Source organism: Microcaecilia unicolor, chromosome 6 (assembly GCF_901765095.1).
Source record: "Microcaecilia unicolor chromosome 6, aMicUni1.1, whole genome shotgun sequence".
Classification (NCBI taxonomy): Eukaryota; Metazoa; Chordata; class Amphibia; order Gymnophiona; family Siphonopidae; genus Microcaecilia; species Microcaecilia unicolor.
The window spans coordinates 42,220,024-42,243,007 of NC_044036.1; the positions used below are offsets into that span (position 1 = coordinate 42,220,024).

At 43.0% G+C, this 22,984-nt stretch overlaps 1 protein-coding gene across 3 annotated transcripts in view; it reads left to right on the forward strand.

Moving 5' to 3' along the window:
* Nucleotides 1-22,984, forward strand: part of AK4 (adenylate kinase 4) — an 82,609-nt gene that overhangs the window by 56,306 nt on the left and 3,319 nt on the right. For all 3 annotated transcript variants that reach the window (XM_030206930.1, XM_030206928.1, XM_030206929.1), the window contains exons 4-5: nucleotides 4,525-4,697; nucleotides 14,930-15,048. In XM_030206930.1, the coding sequence (XP_030062790.1) occupies nucleotides 4,525-4,697; nucleotides 14,930-15,048 (292 nt within the window). The remainder of the gene's footprint in view (nucleotides 1-4,524; nucleotides 4,698-14,929; nucleotides 15,049-22,984) is intronic.

The following is a 22,984-nucleotide window of genomic DNA, read 5'->3' on the forward strand; positions in this document are numbered from 1 at the left end:
AATAAACATATCCGGAGCTGGGGTGATAAAGGACTTCACATGGTAGAGGATTTTGTAGACAAGGATGGGCGCCTTAAATCCATGGACTCCTTGAATCTCAATTCTAATACATGGGCAGATACATACGCCTTTAAACAGTTTTCTCACTTTTTGATACGCCAACAACTGATCCAGCTTCTATCTCAATGTTGCACAAAAGGTTATTAATGAGTAGACCACCAAAGAATCTCAAAGTTGGCCAGGAAGTGGACGGCAGATATACAGAAACAGATTAGTATAGACGTATTAAGGAGCAGCTTGAGGCAGATCAGGGGACGGATTAGTAGTGCGGAATTGAGGGAATGCCAAGGAAGAAGTATTTACAGGGCATACACGTCGTTGTCGAGATTATATCAAATGGGTAGGGCGGAATCATCAGCTTGTGGTAGGTGCGGAGATCCCAATCATAACTATTATCATGCTATGTGGGCTTGCGCAGTGATATCCGCTTACTGGGAGCAAATAGTGAAGTTCTTAGGCGAAATCCTGGGGCGGAGGGTGACATTGACACCGGAGACGGCCCTTTTGGGGGTCGACTTACTGAAAGGGGAAAGGTACAGTTAGTCATAACCTGCTAATCTTTAAAGCGTGTCTCATGGGAAAAAATGCATTTTAGTTAACTGGATACATTTAGAGGCACCGTTGTTTTGGCAATGGCGCAACAGGTGGCATGCATTGCTACTAATGGAGCTGCGAGATTCATATTATAAACCCAAAACACAGCGTAAATTCTACTTAATATGGGAATCATATATTAATGCTTTAGCCCCTAGGGCCCGAAGTTCCATCCTTAATCGACTGAGCTTGGACCCAGCGAAGTTAGCTAAGGGTTTTAGACAGTGAATAGGTCAATTTTACTGGGCTATTGGAGATATGTAGCTGCCTGGAAGGGGGGTGGACAAAGGGGGGAGGGAGGTTACAGGGGGGAGGAATATTAGAGGGGTAAGGAAGGGCAGATGGGGGGTTGCGGGGAGGGATATAGAGGTACGAATAAGAGAGAAATAGCTGGGAGTAGGGAGGGAGGAAGCTAAAGAGAAAAGTGATGGCTACCTCTATGTTATGATTACAAGTTGTTCATTTGTTTCCTGATGTATCTTGAACATAGCGTATGAATATTGAATTGTTTGTGATAGGTCATCAATAACATTGTTTAAAACTAATAAAAAAAAAAGAAAGAAAGAAAAAACATCTGGAAATTATAGACTGGTGACTTTTAAACATACCTGGAGCCCAAATTCAAGAACAACCTAAAAAAACATAATACCATTAAAAACCCTTTAGCTGAAAGGGAAAACAAAAGGGCCAGAAGCGATTGACAACATTTTTGATCCCTCAGCTTCCCTCTATACCACCCTTCCTAAGCATAATGTGACACAGCAGGTTTTTTAATTAGGAGAAATATGGAGGAAAGGATCAGTAACAGACACACCAATAGACTTAGTGAAGAAATATCCAATATACAGATGGAGAGGGAGGGGGAGAGGGCGAAGTACCACCACAAGGATGATAGGAGAGAGAACAACGATTGGAATAGATACGAGTCAAAATAGGGAGTGGTGAATCATTTTTCCAGTAGAGAACTAAATGCAGATGAAGTTGCATTACCGGAGAAAGGCCTCTCATTTGTTCCTACCCCTTCCTATAATGCCTTCAGTACTTGGGTAGATCTGTTTAAGTTCACCAGAAAATTAAATTATGGATTATTTTTCTAATAAGAACATCCATAATACAGACATGTCCATTGTGAAGAATAACAGCATGTGGAATCCATCAGGTGTGACCAACCCTCTGATAGTGGCACATGAAACATTAATACTGAAAGAAATTGAGAAACCTGAAACAAAAGGTAAAAAAAAAAATCCCCTTTCAATATATCTAAAATGAAACGTTAGCCATAAACTCACTTAAAATGATCCTGAAATTGTCATTAAGCAGTCAGATAAGGAAAGAGTTGTCATCATGGTAAAATCTGATTGTGTAGCAGAAATCAATAGACAGTTAAGAGAACACTTTTTATGAGAAGCTGAAGAGTGATCCAACAACTGTGATTAAATGACTAAACTTGCAGGGTTCCTTACAGACAAAGAAGTAGACTTCTTAAGAGATCCATCCTAGAACACCTGTTATGTATGCACTGACTAAGATTCATGAATCGTTTATCACTAACCAGCAGGCCAATTTTTTTTTCTCTCCCGGCATTTGGTCACTTTTAGAACCATTATCAACTTTTATTGACAAATTTCTCAGGCTGTTCATGCCTTCAATTACATTGTACATATGTGATTCATCTCAAGTTTAGCCACATTTTAGAAAATACAAATGTAGATAGTGAAATACTATTGGTAACAATGAACATCGAGTAACTTAACACGAACATTTCCACAATTGGAAGCAATTAAGATCGTTAGGAATACTTTTCAAAGAGATATTAGCAGGGTCCCCAATGAGTTTTTAGTTGATCTCTTTTCATGAGTGGTTGAACAAAAGAGATTCTAGCTTAGTTAGGCATAGTACTTCATTGGTGAAATTAAAGTCATTATTTTCCGTATTTGGTGGTCTGCTGTTTTGTTTTGCAGTCTACGATCATATCATGTTTTGCAGTGTCCTCACGTATCTTCTGTCGGATTCAGGCCTTGCTGTGGCAGAGAATGGAGTGACTCAGCCATCTGAGGTAGAGTTACACTTGGCTCTAACATGTAGGTATTGTCCAGCGCGGAGTTGGCATTTACAGTATTGGAGATGTTCCCAAGGCCTACAGAGCGGTCTGTATCAGGAAGAGCTGCTTTGCTAGAACCATCGGACACTGGCCTTGCACATGGAAGAGAAGGTGGAGATTGCTCTGGGGAGCCTGCATACTGTGGGAATTGTGACTGTTAAGTAGTTGGATTTCTTCAATATTAGCAAATCTCCACACCAGGGCTTCAGTAGTGAAGCCTGTTTGTCATGTTGGATTTTATTTGGTATGGTGTTGACTACATTTAGAGCAGATAGCTTCCCCTCTTGTAGCTGTAATGATTTAAATCCCAAACCAAGACTCAGTCACGTTTCTCACCTTCAGTTGTGTAGTCAGCAACTGCAGAATTTGGAGGTTACTACTGCTAAGTAGTCTTCTGTACAGTTGACTATGGTTCAGGATAAGACCATTATATATCATGAATTGGTAAATTTGGACAATGTTTCTTGTAGTCTGAATGTACAGTTTTGAATTTTCCTGGCCTTTCCATAGACGTTCCCATGGAGCTCTTTAAATGTTATCAGAGGGAGGTACTCACATGAGGGATTCTTCCATTTAGTAAGATTTTTCTGTTTAGCTACTAAGCGAACTTTGTGTGGAGATCTAGAGGGGCTAATTTCACTTGTTACAGGGGATCCAGATGAAAATCTAAACCTGACAACTATATTGGAGTCTTTTGTGGAAGTTGTGACTCAGAAACCTACTTCATTAGTTTCTTTTGTTTTTTTTTTTTACTTCTGATCATGATAATGTTTTGCATTTGTACTTTTGGAAAAGATTCCTTGTTGGTTCAGAAGGTGTAGAATTTTTTTCTCCGCTCACTCAAGAGCATAGGAAGAAATATATAGTTTTACGAACTGAGGTTTTGTTGTTGGGGGCTATTTTTCTTTTGAGATAGCCCTGTAAGTGTATGATTAATATCTCCTCCTACAAATGATTCCTTTAAACCTTCTCAACTTTGTTTCTTTATAAACTCTAAGAAACAATAGCAGGCTTATACTTGGATTGGTTGATGGAGTGTTTGATTAGGGTTTTAGGGGCCGCCCTGTCTTTTTATGGACTAATTAAGGGGTATATTTTCTTATTAGTCTTATTGTTTTTCTTGTTTTTGTGATACTGCTGTTTTTTTCCATTGTATGATACTGTATTTGCAAAACGCAATTGAAAAAATATATTGGGTCACAACGTTTATTTTCTTTAGCTGTCGGCATGTGTTCATTTCCTAGTGAGCAAATTGGTTTATGACTGCTACTATTTGTTTTAATGGCTTTGTTAGGAATCCTGGTTACATCATACTGTCTTTGAGTCTATCTTGTGCTCATATCAAATTGAACTTAATTGTACATGCAGTTTTTTTTATGTTGTGCACTCTTGAATGTATGTATATATAATTTATTTCTTGCTACTACCTTGTTTTTCCTGACTTGTTTGCCTTTTTTTGTTTATTTAAAAAAAAAAAAAAAAAAGCCCTTTTAATTCTGCCAATTTACATCCTCTAGGTGGATTACAAGTTGAATATTGCATTTAGAACTTTATGTATTCTTTGTATATGGTTAAAGTTATGGGTTTGATGTCTTTTCATTCTTAATAGAATGCTTACATTTTTTTCTTTATCTTTATTACTATAGTTTCCATTATCATTCATAAGTATATTCTTTGAATGTAAAGTATATAATTGTAACTAAAAAAAAAACATTAAAAAAATAAAGAAAACCAACTTTCTGATTCTTGTATTTTTACCCCATTACTAGGCTTTCCTCGGACATTAGGTCAAGCAGAAGCACTTGACAAAATGTGCGACCTGGATCTGGTGATCAGCTTAAACATCCCTTTTGAGACACTGAAAGATCGTCTTAATACCCGCTGGATTCACCCACCTAGTGGAAGGGTCTACAATCTGGAGTTCAACCCACCTCATGTGCATGTGAGAACTACTTTGAAGATTGAAAATTAGAGGCCGACCAAAACTGAATGGGCTGCCAAAATCTGCGACTCGGTTTCGGCTGAACCGAAACTGCAAGCCAACCTCCCCCCCCCCACTGACCACCCACCACACCGCTCCCCCACCCCTCACACTCCCGTAAGCCCTCCCTGGGCCAACCTTGTAAAGACCCTGGTGGTCTAGTGGTATCTTTTGGAACAGGAGCATTCGAGTTGCTCCTGCCCTCATTAGCTGTGCTGCAACAATGGCTTTGCTGCTCAGGCTATTCCCAATTCTGAAATGATGGCCGCAACTCCCACAGCAGTCTCATGAGTCTGCCGCAGGAAGTCACAGCTGCCATTTTTACAGTATAGCCTAGCCGATGGGGACAGGAGCAACTTTGGATGCTTCTGCCCCGAAGACACCACTAGATCACCAGGGCCTTTACAAGCTAGGCCTGGAGAAGGCCGGGGGGGAGGGGGAATGTGTTTTCTGTCAGAGGGGGGTAGGGCGGCTGCCTTGTGGCAGTGTGTGTGGGGGGGGGGGGGGGGGGGCAGGACTACACTTTCAGATTTCTACCAAAAAGGCACAGGTGTTTTTGACCAAAACCTGAACTTGTATTTCGGGTCAGTTTTGGTGCTGAATCCAAAATACACTGATTCACTACACTGACCCACATAACCTGCCATCATGTCCAGTTGACTAGTCTTGGGAACTTTATAACGTGTGCTGTGCAGGGGGGCAGGGAGAACTTACCCCGTGGAAAAAGTTAACAGATGAAAACTGCAAGTATTGAGTGTTAATGTGAAATCCTTCGGTGCTTTGTAAGGGAGTTGTACCTTGTACCTCCTCACTGTGTCAGAGAGTAATTGCTTACAGAATGAACATTACACATTAAGAGGTACTTGGTGGAATATGGTAACAAGTAGTACAGAGTGAATAGCTGATATGAATGTGAAATGCTAATTTGGATCAGATGATACCAGTATTCATTACATGATGCAGTCAACCAAAAAATGCTCAGAAATCTGTAGCATTAGACTCTGAGGATGTTTGGGTGTATAGAACATGTGAAAAGGCCCTGCGGAGTCTGGTCAAGGTCCACTGAACCTAACATCCTGTCTTGTCAGTAGCCAGTTAAGGTCACAAGAATCCAGAAGATGATAAAGTAGATTTATTTCTTGTAGCTCATTTCCAGGGATAAGCAATGGCTTTCTCAAGTCTACCTGGCTAATCATTTTTTATAGGCTTTTCCTCCAGGAATTTGTCCAAATCTCCAGCAACAGATTCCACAGCTTAATTGTGGGGTGTATGAAAAATATTTTCTGCAATTTTTTTTAAACCTGCAGCAATAGAAGCTAAAGCATGGAAGGACTGGTGGCAGGGCTTTAAATAGTGCAGGAATTAGGCTCAAACATGTGCAGCTGTTCCAAGATGGCTGCCTCCATCAGAGGAGATGTCCTACGCGCAAATATGGGCTTCCTTCCTGAAGCCGCCCAACTCCAAGATGGCTGCCACAACCTGACGCACATCTCCAAGATGGGCCCCAGAAAACAACAAGACAAACGATCTGCAAAATCCAAGATGGCCGCCACATCCTCGCATGCCCATACCCTGCGCAAGCAGGGTGTACACCTGGAGGAGTGTAACAGAGTGTAACAGTTGGGTATTATTAGGAAAGGTATGGAGAACAGATGTGAGGATGTTATAATGCCATTGTATCGCTCCATGGTGCGACTGCACCTTGAGTATTGTGTTCAATTCTGGTCGCCGCATCTCAAAGATTTAGTAGAACTGGAAAAGGTGCAGCGAAGGGCGACAAAAATGATAGCGGGGATGGAATGACTTCCCTATGAAGAAAGACTAACAAGGCTAGGGCTTTTCAGCTTGGAGAAGAGACAGCTGAGGGGAGACATGATAGAGGTATATAAAATAATGAGTGGAGTGGAACAGGTGGCTGTGAAGCGTCTGTTACGCTTTCCAAAAATACTAGGACTAGGGGGCATGCGATGAAACTACAGTGTAGTAAATTTAAAACAAATAGGAGAAAATTTTTCTTTACCCAACGCATAATTAAACTCTGGAATTTGTTGCTGGAGAACATAGTGAAGGCGGTTAGCTTGGCAGAGTTTAAAAGGGGGTTGGACGGTTTCCTAAAGGACAAGTCCATTGACCGCTACTAAATGGATGGGAAAAATCCACAATTTTGGGAATAACTTGTATAAAATGTTTGTACATTTGGGTAGCTTGCCAGGTGCCCTTGACCTGGATTTGCCGCTTTCGGGGACAGGATGCTGGGCTCGATGGACCTTTGGTCTTTTACCAGTATGGCATTACTTATGTACTTATGGTTGTTAGTTTCATGGAGTTTCCGTTTGCTTTTGTGTTGTATGAAAAGTTAAACCTCCATTTCCTATTTAACTGTTCCATTTTATAAACTTTATCATATCCCCTTTCCATCATCTTTGCTCTAGGCTGAAGAGGCCTAATCTGTACAACCTCTCTCCATAAGGGTGGTGGTCTTTCCCTCTTCTCATTTTCTTGCCCTTTTGACGTTTTTCCTAGTTCTATATTTTTCAAATGGGGTGACCAGAACTGCATATGGTTCTCAAGTTGTAGGTGATATCAAGCACCTTGTGAGGGGGTTTATAGAACACTGCCCCTCACCCTTAAGAATAGTCCCTCAGATAGCCTGAGCCAGCTTAACAACACTAGTCCTGCCCCGGGAGGAAGTGAGCCGGGAAGGGTGGAGTCAGAACCAGGAAGTATAAAAGACAGGGCCAGACTGAGGTTAAGGAAGCCCAGGGAAGGAAGAATTGAAGCCCCAGTATATGTCACTACAACAGATGTTTAATGACTGTGACCTGGCTAAGGTAAGCCACTTTTGTTCCTGTTTGAGACTTTCGAACCTTGCTCTGAGATCTGGCAGGAGGGAAACCCTATAACTCGTAGAAGAACCAAGAAGGACTTAGTGTTTGGGTTGTGGCAGCCCCACCAGCCACAGACTGTTTTGGGACTGCCAGACAGAGAGGCCTGTTTAAGACTTGTCTTCTTGAACTAGAGATGCGTCTTACTGAGTGTTCCTGGCCCTGTGACATAACAGGCTTCAGGATTCAATTAAATGAACACTTTTTTCTTTTATATCCCTTTGTCCAGCTGTGTTATTTCACAGGCCAAACTTCAACCCTTGCTCAGGTTATCATACACCTAAGCACAAGCATTAGAACTATACGTGACAGCACACATTGCCAGTGAATCCCATACAAGTCTTACATTTACGCACCATAGTGTTCCAAGTTCCAACTTCTGTTCCTTCGTTGCCTGCAGTGCTGCGGCTCCAACCCAGAGAGAGACTGAAAGAGCCGACTGGAATTTTTTTTTAATGTACCATTAAATTCTTGCTGGGACGCGTGGGGACTGGTTAAATTCTTGTGGGGATGGGTAAGATTCCAGCAGGGATGGGTAAGATTTCTGTCCCCATGCAACTCTCTAGTGCTAACATTGGTGTGCTGATTATGTGTATAAATGTTTAGAATACTGGCGCGTATGCATAAATGCTAAAAATTCACCTAAGTGCTATTCTGTAAACATGCACGTATCTTCCATAGCATCCGTTTTTCAGGGAGCCATACACATAGAGTTTGGGCAGAGCATGGGCGGGATCACATGCCAGTAACTTCTAGAATACTATAAATTTATTTGCCTAACTCCAGCATTTAGGCATAAGCAGTTGCATCAGCTCTGTGGCTGGCATCTAATTATATGTGTGTATCTAATCTGTTAATCTAGTACAGTGTTTCCCAAGTTGGTCCTGGAGTACCCCCTTGCTAGTCAGGTTTTCAGGATATCCACAATAAATGTGCATAAAAGAGATTTGCATATAATGGAGGCAGTGTATGCAAATTGATCTCATGCATACTATAAATAGGTGGGAGGAGGGGCTGGTGGTTGGGAGGTGGGGATAGTGCTGGGCAGACTTATATGATCTGTGCCAGAGCCGGTGGTGGGAGGCGGGGATAGTACTGGGCAGACTTATACGGTCTGTGCCCTGAAGAGGACAGGTACAAATCAAGGTAGGGTATACACAAAAAGTAGCACATATGAGTTTGTCTTGTTGGGCAGACTGGATGGACCGTGCAGGTCTTTTTCTGCCGTCATCTACTATGTTACTATGTTACATATTCTGCGAGGTTCAGTGTTGATAACAATATACAAGAGAACTGATCAATCAATGGCAGTGGCGTAGGAAGGGCAGGATGGTGGGGGCGGTCCACCCCGGGTGCACGCTGCCGGAGGGTGCAGAAAGCAGCCGCGCGCCTGTCGGCTCAGCTGGTTCCCTGCTCCCTCTGCCCCGGAACAGGTTACTTCCTGTTCCGGGGCAGAGGGAGCAGGGAGCCAGTGGAGATGACAGGCGCGTGGCTGTTCTCTGCACCCTCCAGCAGCCAAGAATGCACCCGGGGGGGGGGGGGGGCTTGATGCACCGGGGAGGGGGGGTGTCATTGCGCCCGGGGGGGGGGGGGGGGGTTGTGCTGCACCCTAGGGGAATGGATGCGGCTGCACCCGGGGGGGGGGGGGGGGGGGGTGCGCAGTGGCGATCCGCCCCGGGTGGCAGCTGACCTAGGATTGCCACTAATAATCGAGATTACATAATATGCTAATAAGCAGACCAGAATTATACAGAAATTGTGTATCTTAACTTAAATATTTCTTAAAAAGGTAAGCCTTTAAACATTTTCTAAATAGAGAATAAGAGCCTGTTTTCCTTATAGTAATAGATACAGAATTCCAAATGTACGCAGCTTGATAATGCAGAGTAAAACAAAAAGCTCTTTTTGAGTGATACACTTTTGGATTGTGAAAAAGAGTTAAGAGTTTCTAGAAGATCTACAAGTTTCCTTCTCCAAAGAACGTATAATAAAGTTTAAATAAGATGATACTAAGCCAATTGTGAATATCCTGAAAACCTGACTAGCAAGGGGGTAATCCAGGACCTTGTAAAATAAAACTAGACACCTACTTTTCTATATAGAGCAGGAGCGTTGTTATAGAATTACCTCTATTCAGTTTGTACAATTTTCCTGTTTCATATGTTAATGTGTTTACCTGTGTAATTGAAAATTTCCCTTTAGACTATTGAATTTTCCAGGCAACTTACTTTCTTTTTGCATAGGATCTCATTTTGCCTATTGATGTTATTTCATCTTCTATTGTTTGTTCCCCAGATTCTTCCTCTTGTGATTGTATGTTTGTGAATTGCATCTTTTTTTTTGTTTGTTTGTTTACAGCTTTGTGATGTATTGCTTTCACCCCCCCTCCCCCAGTGCTTGAGTGTTTTAGGCCTTGTCACTTGTACCAGCACCCAAACCTAGTGACTCACATGTCAGAAGGAGATATAAAGAAAACAACATCGGCTTAATTTTCTGACCAAAAAATGATACATTAAATTAAATTAAGGAGATGTTGCCTCAAGAAGCCCCCGGCTCTATTGTAATCGGAGCTCATGAGGGCTGGACCGCTTCATCATTGGCAACACCCCCACATTCATAGAGCAGCCTATCCCAAACATATGTTCTAATACTCTTTTTTTTATATTCTTTTTTTCTCTTGTATAAATTTTTCTTTTTTTCTAACATATGATGGGCAATCGTAAAGTTAAACGTAACAGCTACTTAGCTTTTGCAAGGTCCAATCCTTCTTTAGTTAGTTACATGCTGAACGCGACCAAGACCAACAATGGCCAGCGTTTCGTCGCCTGCGTCAGGGTCAAATGGTCTGCGTCTAACTAAAAAAGAAAAAATATATATATTATGATCTTGAAACCTTCGTACAACTCTACGTTACTTGTTTCTCTTGAGATATTCTTTACTAAACCACCTCAGCTGAAGGATCCAACATTTCCAACGGACCAGCTTAGAATAAAGATAGCTTCTCAAATTTAAAGGTTCTCTTACGTCAGACGCCAATGATTGGCTCAACCAATCAGCTTGTGTTCTCACCCTTCATTCTCTCAACACGGAACACACAATTTTTCAAAACTTAAAAAAACTTCAGAAAAACTTTTAATAGATAATCTGAACACTCTAAATAGAGAAGTGTGTTTCAAATAATGTTACCAGTTGAAAAAAATGTATCAAGTTAGAAAAAATGTCCCCATTCGATTTTTGCATTCAAACCCATTGGGGTTAATGAGTTCAGACGGTATATCCACTTTTGTTCACACTGGAATAGGATCCTCCTTCTGTCAACTCCAATACGGGTTCGGGATACCTCTATTTGTTGTAAGACAAAACATCTTAATTCAGCAAAGGAGTGTTGTGCTGTATTACAATGATGTACCAAAGGTGTAAACATTCTTTGTGTATTTAACACACTGCGGTGCTCAATCAATCGGACATATACTATGAGGCATATTTTCAAAGCACTTAGCCTTCCAAAGTTCCATAGAAACCTATGGAACTTTGGAAGGCTAAGTGCTTTGAAAATGAGCCCCATAGCGTCCTTGAGGTTTGTCCCACATACAGTAAACCACACGGGCAAACTAGACAATAGATGACATGGTCAGATTTACAGTCAGTGTTTACTCTTAAATCGAATTCTCGAAAGGATTTTGGATGGATAAAAATCTTTTTTTCTAACATTATCTCACACATACAGCAGGAACCACATTTTTTATGCCCTGCAAAAATAGGAAGCACATCTCTATTTAAAGGTAATACTGACGGGCATAATAGTTCCTTCAAGTTCTTGGATCTGCTGTAGGCAAAACGAATTCTTTTATTAGTGAACACTGAAAGAGTCTGTAATATGCCCCAGTGGTCGCTAAGAATTTTACTAACCCTGTGTGCATCTCAGTGGCGTAGCCAGACTGCCAATTTTGGATGGGCCTGAACCCAAAGTGGGTGGGCACAAAATTTTCTCTCTACCCCCCTCCCCCAGCAAAATTTAGTCATGCTAATCAGATGCATTTGTCACACAGGGTAAAGTGCTGCTTTTCAGTGCATCAGATTTCAGAAAATGTATTTAATAGCCTAACACCCTTTTCAATGAGCTTTCAGAGGCCAAAACCTCCTGCCTCAGGTCAGTATAATGCTGTTTACGGTATCCTCGCCTGACCTAAGGAAGGAAGTATTGGTCTCTGAAACTTCATTAACACAGGTACCATATTACTTTATCCTAAATTAAAAATAAAATTATTTTCTTTACCTTTCTTGTATGGCCATTTACTATTTCTCATTGTGTCGCTCCCAGTCTCTAGATTCTGCTTTCCTTCGTTTTCGCTTAACTCTTCTGCCACGGTTTCCTGGCCATTTCTCATTTTTCTCTCCTTTTTCTTTGCTTTCTTCAATATTTTTCTGCCTCTCTCTCTCTGTCCTGATTTAATTCATTCTTACTATCCATTCTTTAATTTCTTTCATCTACTTATGGCTTTTCATCTTTTTCTCACCCTTGTTCTCCCCATGCCCCTTCCTCTTATTCTCCAGTCTTTCACTACTCTCCTTTTCCATCCAGCAGCTCTCTTCTTTCTCTCCCCATCCTTCCAGTCTCCCCTCTCTCTCCCCATCCTTCCAGTAGTCTCCCCTCTTTCTTTCTGCATCCTTCCGTCCAGTGTCACCTCTTTCTCCCTACCCTTCCATCCAGCGTCTTCCCTCTTTCTCTCCCCATCCTTCCATCCATCTATCCTCTCTCCTGATCCTTCCATCTAATGTCTCTCTCCCTCTTTCTAACCAGTGTCTCTGTATCACTCTACCCTTTTCTGTTCAGTGTCCCTTCTCTCTCCACATCCTTCCAGTCTCTCACCTTTCTCTCTGCATCCTTCCAGTCTCTCCCCATCCTTCCATCCAGAGTCTCTCTCCCCATTCATCCATTTCCCCTCTTTCTCTCCCCATCCTTCCATCTGTTTTCCCTCTTTCTCCCCATCCTTCCATCTGTTTTCCCTCATTCTCTGCCATCCTTCCATCTGTTTTCCCTCTTTTCTCCCCATCCTTCCATCTGTTTTCCCTCTTTCTCCCCATCCTTCCATGTTTTCCCTCATTCTCTGCCATCCTTCCATCTGTTTTCCCTCTTTCTCCCCATCCTTCCATGTTTTCCCTCATTCTCCCCATCCTTCCATGTTTCCCTCTTTCTCCCCATCCTTCCATGTTTTCCCTCATTCTCTGCTATCCTTCCATCTGTTTTTCCTCTTTTTCTCCCCATCCTTCCATGTTTTCCCTCTTTTTCTCCCCATCCTTCCATGTTTTCCCTCTTTTCTTCGACGAGGCCCGCCCTGCATGCCAGCGCCAGCTCCCATTGCCGGCCACTGCTGCTTTTCCTGTTGAGCAGCAGGGCCGGCGCTACAAAAAGAAGAAGCGCTAACGGCGCTAAGGACCGTAGGATGAGAAATGTTTAAAAAAAAAAAAAAAAAGCGCGGCACCGGCAGGCACTGTCTCGGCAGCCTTGAGGCATTGGCTGCTGGCTCGCAGGCTCCGAGCCAGCAGCCAATGCCTCAAGGCTGCCGAGTCAGTGCCTGCCGGTGCCGCGCTTTTTTTTTTTTTTAACATTTCTCGTCCTTAGCGCCGTTAGCGCTTCTTCTTTTTGTAGCGCCGGCCCTGCTGCTCAACAGGAAAAGCAGCAGTGGCCGGCAATGGGTGCTGGGGCTGGCGCTGGGCGGGCCTGGCTGAAATTGGGTGGGCCTGGGCCCAGCCAGGCCCACCCGTAGCTACGCCCCTGGTGCATCTTTATCGAAACGTAAAACACAAGTGATAAAATCTTCTTCATCACTGGGTCTCACATTGTTGTTATTCGGGCATAGTAATGTCTCTCGATGGTTAAATTTTGCTCTTCGGTATGCTTGTCTCACGATATTCTTCGGGTAACCCCTTTGGTGCAAACGCTTGCTAAGTGTTCTTGCTTGTTCTCGAAAATTTGCTGTTTCTGAGCATAAACGACGATATCTCAACATCTGAGAAAAAGGGAGACTATTCTTGAAACACCTTGGGTGACAGCTTGTATATTGTAACAAGCTGTTGACATCAGTCTTCTTCCGGTATACTGTGATGTCAAAAGATGATTTAGCTTTACTAATTTGCACATCCAAATAGCTGATGTTTTGTATTTCCTTTCCTAATAATACCTAACATTCTATTTGCTTTCTTAGGCACACACTGAGCAGAGGGTTTCAACGTATCAACAATGATGGCTATATCCCTTTCCTGGTCAGTGACTCCTAATGTGGAACCTTGCATCACATAGCTATAATTCGGGTTCTTCTTTCCCACATGCATCACTTTGCACTTGCTCACAATAAACGTCATCATCCATTTGGATGCCCAGTCTCCCAGTCTTGTAAGGTCGTCTTGTAATTTTTCACAATCCTCTTGTGATTTAACAACTTTGAATAATGTTGTGTCATCAGCAAATGTAATTACCTCACTAGTTAATTCCATCTTTAGATCATTTATAAATATTTTAAAAAGCAGTGGCCCAGCACAGACCCCTGGTGAACTCTACTATCTACACTTCTCCATATAGAATACTGACCATTTAACCCTACTTTGTTTTCTATCTTTTAACCAGTTTTTAATCCACAATGGATCACTACCTACTATCCCTTGACTCTCTAATTTCCTCTGGAGTCTTTCATGAGGTACTTTGTCAGACGCCTTTTGAAAATCCAGATACACAATATCGACCGGCTCACCTTTATCCACGTGTTTGTTCACCCTTTCAAAGAAATGTAATAGATTGGTGAGGCAGATTTCCCTTGACTAAATCCATGTTGGCTTTGTCTCATTAATCCATGCTTTTGAATATGCTCTGTGATTTTGTTCTTTATAATAGTCTCTACCATTTTGCCCGGCACCGACATCAGGCTCACTGGTCTATAATTTCCCGGATCACCTCTGGAACTTTTTTAAAAAATCAGCATTACATTGGCCACCCTCCAATCTTCCAATATCATGCTTGATTGAGAATAAGAATGAAATACACAAGTCTTTAGTGGTGGAAAATGTCTGAATATAATCAAAACAGGCATTCTGAGGTGGATCATGGTTGGCTTAGGCATTCCTAGGCAGGGTCAAGCAGATGGGAAGGATGTTTTTGTCATAGCCAAACCCTCTGACTTATAGCGGGAAATTGTATGGGCCTGGTCATCCCAAATAGTAGTATCTAATTTTAATGAGATGTGTGAGGACAGTATGCAGTGTATGTTTGTTACATGATTATCAATATCACTGGGTCTCTGTTTTTGTTTTTAGGGCATCGATGACGTTACTGGGGAACCTCTTGTTCAACGTGAAGACGACAAACCTGATGCTCTCGCTTCAAGGCTTAGGCAATATAAGGATGTTGCAAAGCCTGTAATAGAATTATACAAGTATGTTACAGCATTTCTTAAAAGTTCACTGATGATTTGGTGACCAGTGATGTACCAGAACTAACTAGATAACAACCTGTAACTTTTGTAAAATTAGATTTTAAGTAATGAAGAATTAAAATAACATGTATGTGTATCACACATGTGGTATACTTAATGGGATTGAATTAGCATAGGTTTGAAACTTGTGAGCTTAGCACCAGTTCAGAAGGGTTCATTCATGCAAATGTTTGAGTTGTTCTGCTTAACACATTTGTGTGAATCGGTGAATAAACAAGGGAATTCACTAGATTGCTTGTTACGGGGCCTAGCTACTAAACTATGTTAGTTGTTTAACATTTGATCTCAAACAGCAGTCAACGTGCTGCATTAACTGCCACATTAAAAATGTCGATGTGGAAATTCATTCTAAGGGGGTGCCTTGTTTGTAGCGCAGGAGTGGTTGGTACTTGTTCTGCTAACTCAGCAGATAATGTGGAGCACTTAATCAGCGGTGTACCAAGGGCAGGGCGGTGGGGGCGGTCCGCCCCGGGTGCACGCTGCTGGAGGGGTGCAGAGAGCAGCCGCGTGCCTGTCGGCTTTGCTGGTTCCCTGTTCCCTCTGCCCCGGAACAGGTTACTTCCTGTTCCGGGGCAGAGGAAGCAGGGAGCCAGTGGAGCCGAGAGCCGCGCAGCTAAAAATGCACCCGGGGGGGGGGGGGGGGTGCACATCGGCGATCCACCCCGGATGCATTCTTCATTAGTGGCCATGCAGATAATGCATGGTAGCAACCATTGCCTTCTGGTAGCAGCACAACTGTTTTCCCTTAAGTGCCTGGAATGTCCCTTTCCATTTACAGAAGCGAGTTTGCACACAACACATTTTAACTTTGTTAACAAATGTTAAGTGCAAAACCTTAATGAAGGTTACGAAATGGGTCCCTTTCATATGTTAATATTTTATTTTTCTTGAGCCATTTACTGCTCTGCTGACTCACCTCTATTATACAAGTTCTTAATCTTAGCCAGAAGTCCAAGAAGGAACGATCTTAAGCCCAAAGCTCAGAACCTTTGGCCAAGAAGTGATATATATAGTACTAGATAGTAACGTGGAATAGTAGCAGTGGAGGAGTAGCCTCGTGTGTAGAGGACCAGGCTGACAACCAGGGAAGCCCAGTTCAAATCCCGCTGCTACTGCTCCTTGTGATCCTGGGCAAATCACTTAACTCTCCACTGCCTCAGGTGCAAATTTAGATTATAAGCCCTCCAGGGACAGAATTGTACCTGAATGTGACTCGCCTTGAACTACAACGTGTAATTAAACTCTGGAATTCGTTGCCAGAGAGTGTGGTAAAGGCGGTTAGCTTAGCGGAGTTTAAAAAAGGTTTGGACGGCTTCCTAAAGGAAAAGTCCATAGACCGTTATTAAATGGAGTTGGGGAAAATCCACTATTTTTGGGATAAGCAGTATAAAATGTTCTGTACTTTTTGGGATCTTGCCAGGTATTTGTGATCTGGATTGGCCACTGTTGGAAACAGGATGCTGGGCTTGATGGACCTTTGGTCTTTCCCAGTATGGCAATACTTATGTACTTATGTATATATATGTACAACTGACAAAGGTGTGAGCAAAATCCAAACCCACCTAAATAGATAAGTAATTGACTTTAGAGTCAGCCTGCAAAAGGCTGCATGATCTCATGATCCTTTTTAAGAATGGTCTTTTTTTTTATGACCTTTTGTTTAGAACCAGAAAAATTCATACATTGAAAACAATTTCTAGTTATAGTAAAATTTCCATAGGGATTAGCGCTTAAGTAACCAGTGTCTGGGAGTGAATTTGGGTCTTCCTGTTTTTCTGGGACTTGAAGCTTTAAAGATGCCTCCATGAGTATGGAGTTTAGTAACAGTCCAAAATGCATTATCTTAAGCTGCCGTCCTCCAGGCTTGCCAATTGCCAGCAATGGGCTATCACATTACTAATTGCCTGACTCTTGGTGTCAAGAGAATAAAAATAAATTGTCGTTATCTTTATTAACCTTCTTTTCTTGATACTGTACAGATAAATCGTTCCCTCTGTGTATTTCTCCTTGTACGTTGCCTTGCTTTTCTGATAAGCTTCCTGTGGATGGGTGAATGTCTGTCTGTATCCTGAGAGGATTGCTTGCACAGTGATAAATTATTAAAAATCATTTTATGGCTTTCTCCGGTATCCGTAGCCTGAGCTAATGCAATCGCAGAACTGAATAGACTTAGTCTCGTTCTCATGTATCTGCCGGCTCATATTTTAATGGTCACTCAGTGTCATCTGACAGTTTTTGATTCAGACTTATCAGTCTGTCGTTTCTCCAAACAGGTTTAACCCTGATATCGCTTATTTTCCATACTGCTATATTACAGCATTGGAAACGTGTGTAGGAAGTTTCTGAGGCTGAATCTATCCAGCCTGCTTCTTTGGACTGTTCTTTATTAACTTTGTGTCTTACCTGAATCTGAAAAATGAGAGCTATTGAAAGAGAAAGGGGACGGGATTTGATAAACCACATTTCTGTGCCTTTCCTGTTTGCAATCAAAGTAGTTTACATATTATATACACATACTTATTTTTTTGTACCTGGGGCAATGGAAACAAATCTTCCGATAGTGCAGGCTTCTTTATAGCTCTAAAGTAATCATATTAGTGGTGGGGTAGTCTGTTAAGATGACAGCTGTTTTTAGAAACATTGAATATCATGACTAATGACAGCTGGGCATGGGACAACCCAGCACATCTAGGTGCCCATTTATTATCCTCTGCATCACGCTCACTTCTCCACTAGATGTCTCTACTTATTCGGTGCTTTCTTAAGTCTGTATCAGGGGTTCTAAGTCCAGTACTCAGGACACAACTAGCCAGCTGGGTTCTTGGGACTCCCAGAATGAATATGCATAAATAAATTTATACACAAGAGAGGTAGTGAATGCAAATTTCTCATGCATATTTATTGTTGATACCCTGAGTACATGAAAAATATGAGTGGGAGGTCTCGGGGTGCTTTACGGTCTGTAGCGCAAAACTGAATGAAATTAGTTGGTTCAAAAATGGCATGAGACATATAAAACAGTTCCTTTGTTACTATTATATATCTTTTGTTGCTGTGTGAGACTCGACGCGGCACCGTGTTTCGTCTCAGAGTGCCTGCCTATGTGACGCGGTTTGCACAGACTGCAGAGGAGCAGTTTTCTTTGTGATCTCTTTAGAGATTTGCTGGAAAGTATATCTGATTTTCGATGAGAAGCTTTTTAAAGCCTCCTGAGGCAGGCACCCTGAGCCGAAACACGGTGCCCTATCGCGTCTTCCATGTAACAGCAACAAAAGAAGAGTCTCTTATATAATGGTAACAAAGGAACTGTTTTATACATTATACGAATAAAAGTACTGTTCCATATTTTTCAAGTCCCATTGTTTGTTGAGCTTTCTTCCATTTCCCGCTTTTTGGATCTTTATTGCCTTCCTCGTGGGATTCTTGTGTTCAGCCACCACGTGGTACTTAAGTTTTGCTGCCATTTACTGAATTGTGCTCCATGTGTATGTTTCTCCAAAGCAGGGGGAGGGAAGGGGGCAGTTATTTTCAAAGGTGCATGTTTTGTGGATAAACACGTTTATTCACGGAAATAACGTATAGCAACTGCATCAGCTGAAGTCTCGGTATACTGTCGGACACCTCCTGCAGTGTAGTCTTGAAAGCCCTACCCAACCTGATCATCATCAGTGTGACTTTAGAGCCATCTCTCATGGTTTCTTGAGGGGGGAGAACAGTGGCAGTGATTTCTTGAGGGGCTTGAGGTTAACCTGGATGGGCATTAAGGAATGTGGATGTTGAATGTGACGACACCTTCAGTTCTCTTCTCATTGGCTACTTCTGCTGCCACTGACGGGGAGGGCCTGACCTCAAAATGAAGGTGCCATGGCTCATCCTTTGCTACACACCTGGGGGAAAATAAAAATGAGTTACTCTAATTTGTTGTGCTGAGTACTGCTGGAGGATTTTGTGATGCTGTGTTGCTATACCCAGGTCTTTTCCAGGCTGCAAAAGAGACCGACGGAATTTGCAGGCAACATGCTGTTTGATGCAAAACTGGGACCAAGCAGCCACCAACACCCTGATCAGACTTGGGCCTTGTTAATGGAAAAGGCTGCTTTTTATACATTCACTAAAAACTGCCGTGATAGCAAAAGCCAAGCGCCATGCCTCTGAAAAGTTGAGGACATTCAGCATAGGACATTTCTTTTGAAATGTTTTGCTGTGTGTCAACCAGTCAGATTACTGGAATTACAACCACATGTTCCACTTTGACCTGATCCCCTAAGTATTAATTTTTCCATATGCAGTGGAATAGGGTTGGCCACAGGAGCCATGGCTCCACCAATATTTTGCAAAAAAAAATTCCAAACAAACAAAAAGGTAAAACCATCCACAAAACCAAGAAGACAGCACAAGAGTGGAGGTCATCGCAAAACAAGTTCCAATTCAACCAGTAGTAGATAATCCAAAAACGAGGTTTATTCTTCAATAGCATCAAAAACAAGTAAATCCATATTTGAAAATGCAACATACAGGTAAAAACCCAACACGGGCCATGTTTCGGCATGCAGGCCTTCGTCAGGAGTACTGTAGATCAATGAACAAAATTTAGGTTTTTATGTCCAACAGACCAGTGTGTAATACGTTCAAGACTTGAAACACGAGGAGCCACCCGCGTAGCTTACAAACAGCAGCATCTATCGCAGGCTCAGGGCACCAGCTCTGTGGGTACCTGAGCACCCCCAGTAAATTTCCCTGTAAGTCTACAGATCTGGGGCAGTAAACACCATACAAACTTACAGGAAAACACAGGAAGGAAGTGCTTCTGTATCCTAGCTACTGCTCCCACCTCCCCCTGCAGGCTACTGGCTAGAGGTGTCTGTCCAATAGACTGCAGAGGAGGAGGGAGTTGCAACTTGCTGTAGCCTAGCAGCTGCCTGTGGGGATGACAAGTACAGAAACAGACACATTGAGAAAAAGAACAGACAGATTCAGATAATCTTATTGGCACGACAACTTTACCTATGTTGCCAAAATAATACCTATAGCCATAGGAGCAAGGGCGTAGCCAGACACCCAATTTTGGGTGGGCCTGGGCCCAAGATGGGTGGGCAGAAGAATCCCGCCCCATCCCACAGGTGATCTGGTCTCTCCTTCCCTTCTCTTACCTGCATGCTATATGGTCTCTCAAAACATCCCCCCTCTCCAGCATATCTTTTAAATAGCAGATTTTCACCAGCAGTGATCAGCAACTAATGCACTCATGTTGGCCCCACAGCCTTCCCACTGACACAACTTCCTGTTTCCGCATAGGCAGGAATACGTCAGAGGGAAGGCTGTGGGGCTGGTGTGAGTTGTATGTATCAGCTGCTGCTCGCTGCAGGCGAAGATCTGCTATTTACAAGGAATGCAGGAGGGACAGTTGTTGGGAGTTTTCAACTGGTGGGACTTGGAAATCCCTGTAAGCCACATCATAGGTGTGCTGCTACTGGATGGGCCTGAGCCCAAAGTGGGTGGGCCTGGGCCCACCCTTGCCTATGCCACTGCATAGGAGCCACCTTTTTTACATTATTGGGGGTGCTAACCCCAGTGAAAATAACCCCTCCCTGGACACATTCAAGGAATGTTATCAATATTGGGGGTGCTGAAGCACCCACAGAGTCGGCTCCTATGCCTATAGCAGTTAAGATTTTCTTTAAAAGACAGAGAAGTACTGGGAGAGTAATAAAGGGAGCAAGGAAGAGGTGAAGGGAATGGGAAGAGGTTACTAGTTAAGAGAGACAATGCTGCTCTGAAATGCTGGAAGAAGCAGAAAGAAGCTGTAAAGGGGACATGGACTGATAGTGGAGCTGCAAGTCCTCCACAGCACCAAAGTTTCAGCGTGCTTGTCTGACATTGCTGTCTGGATGTCTCAACGCCACCTGAAATTAAACATGACCAAAACCGAGCTTCTCATTTCCCCCCCCCCAAACCCACCTCCCCCCCCCCCCCCCCCCCCCCGTTTTCTATTTCTGTTGATGGCTCTCTCATTCTCCCTGTCTTCTCAGCTCGAAACCTTGGGGTCATCTTTGACTCTTCTCTCTCCTTCTCTACTCATATCCAGCAGATTGCCAAGACCTGTCATTTCTTTCTTTACAACATCCGTAAAATCCGCCCCTTTCTTTCCGAGCACTCTACCAAAACCCTCATCCACACCCTTATCACCTCTCGTTTAGATTAATGTAATCTGCTTCTTGCTGGCCTCCCACTTAGTCACCTCTCCCCTCTCCAATCGTTTCAAAACTCTGCTGCCCGTCTCGTATTCCGCCAGGGTCGCTTTACTCATACTACCCCTCTCCTCAAGTCGCTTCACTGGCTCCCTATCCTTTTTCGCATCCTGTTCAAACTTTTTCTACTAACCTATAAATGTACTCACTCTGCTGCTCCCCAGTATCTCTCCACACTCGTCCTTCCCTACACCCCTTCCCGTGCACTCCGCTCCATGGATAAATCCTTCTTATCTGTTCCCTTCTCCACTACTGCCAACTCCAGACTTCGCGCCTTCTGTCTCGCTACACCCTACGCCTGGAATAAACTTCCTGAGCCCCTACGTCTTGCCCCATCCTTGGCCACCTTTAAATCTAGACTGAAAGCCCACCTCTTTAACGTTGCTTTTGACTCGTAACCACTTGTAACCACTCGCCTCCACCTACCCTCCTCTCTTCCACCTACCCTCCTCTCTTCCTTCCCGTTCACATTAATTGATTTGATTTGCTTACTTTATTTATTTTTTGTCTATTAGATTGTAAGCTCTTTGAGCAGGGACTGTCTTCTATGTTTGTGCAGCGCTGCGTACGCCTTGTAGCGCTATAGAAATGCTAAATAGAAGTAGTAGTAGTAGCTGTGGGTCAGGAGTAGGCACAGGCTATGAAGGTCAGAGGGGGCATGAGCTGTGTTGGGGAAGGTTGCTGGCAGGAGGAGACATGATCTGGGAGAGAGGAAGAAAAGCAGACGGAGGGGACACAAGCTGCAGACAGAAGAGGAGCTGAAAGAAATGGAGAGTAACTGTGTGGGACTGGGAAAATAGAGTGAGGCCTTAACACCACCTATTTTGTAGGCAGTAAGGGCTCACGCGCTAATCAGCAAGTGGGAATGCAGATGTGCTAACTGATTATAGAGGCCGACTGAAACTGCTGCTGAAACTTATCACCTGGTTTTGGTCAAAACCGAAAACTAAAGTTTGGTTGTGTGAATGTGAACCAATGGAGTAGTAGACTTAGGAGTAATGTGGGAAAATTATTATTTTTCACGGAGAGGGTGGTTGATGCCTTGAATGTCCTCCCTAAAAAACTTTGGCGGAATTCAAAATGGCGTGGGATGAACACAGAGGATCTCTAATTAGAAAATGAATGATGTAAAAAAACACAAAACTTAAAGGGTTGCCTATGTGTTTGCATATCAAGTGGTGCTTTGATGGCAGCTCTGGCTGTATCAACTAAAGCCGGTGCTGGGCTGGCTTGTACGGTCTGAGTGCCGTATTTAGCACTGGTTTAGGATGGGCTGGAGAGTGCTTCGACGGAAACTCCATGCTGGCTGTACAGAATATATGATCAAGAAACTTCAAACAGCCCAGAACACTGCAGCCAGACTCCTATTCGGAAAAACAAAATACGAAAGTGCAAAACCCCTAAGAGAAAAATCACACTGGCATCCAATTAAAGAACGTATCGCATTCAAGATCTGCACGCTAGTTCATAAAACCATTCATGGAGATGCCCCGGCCTACACGATAGACCTTGTTGACTTGCCGCCCAGGAATGCTAAAAAATCAGCCCACACATTCCTTAATCTACACTTCCCCAGCTGCAAAGGACTAAAATATAAACTAACACATGCGTCCAGCTTTTCCTACATG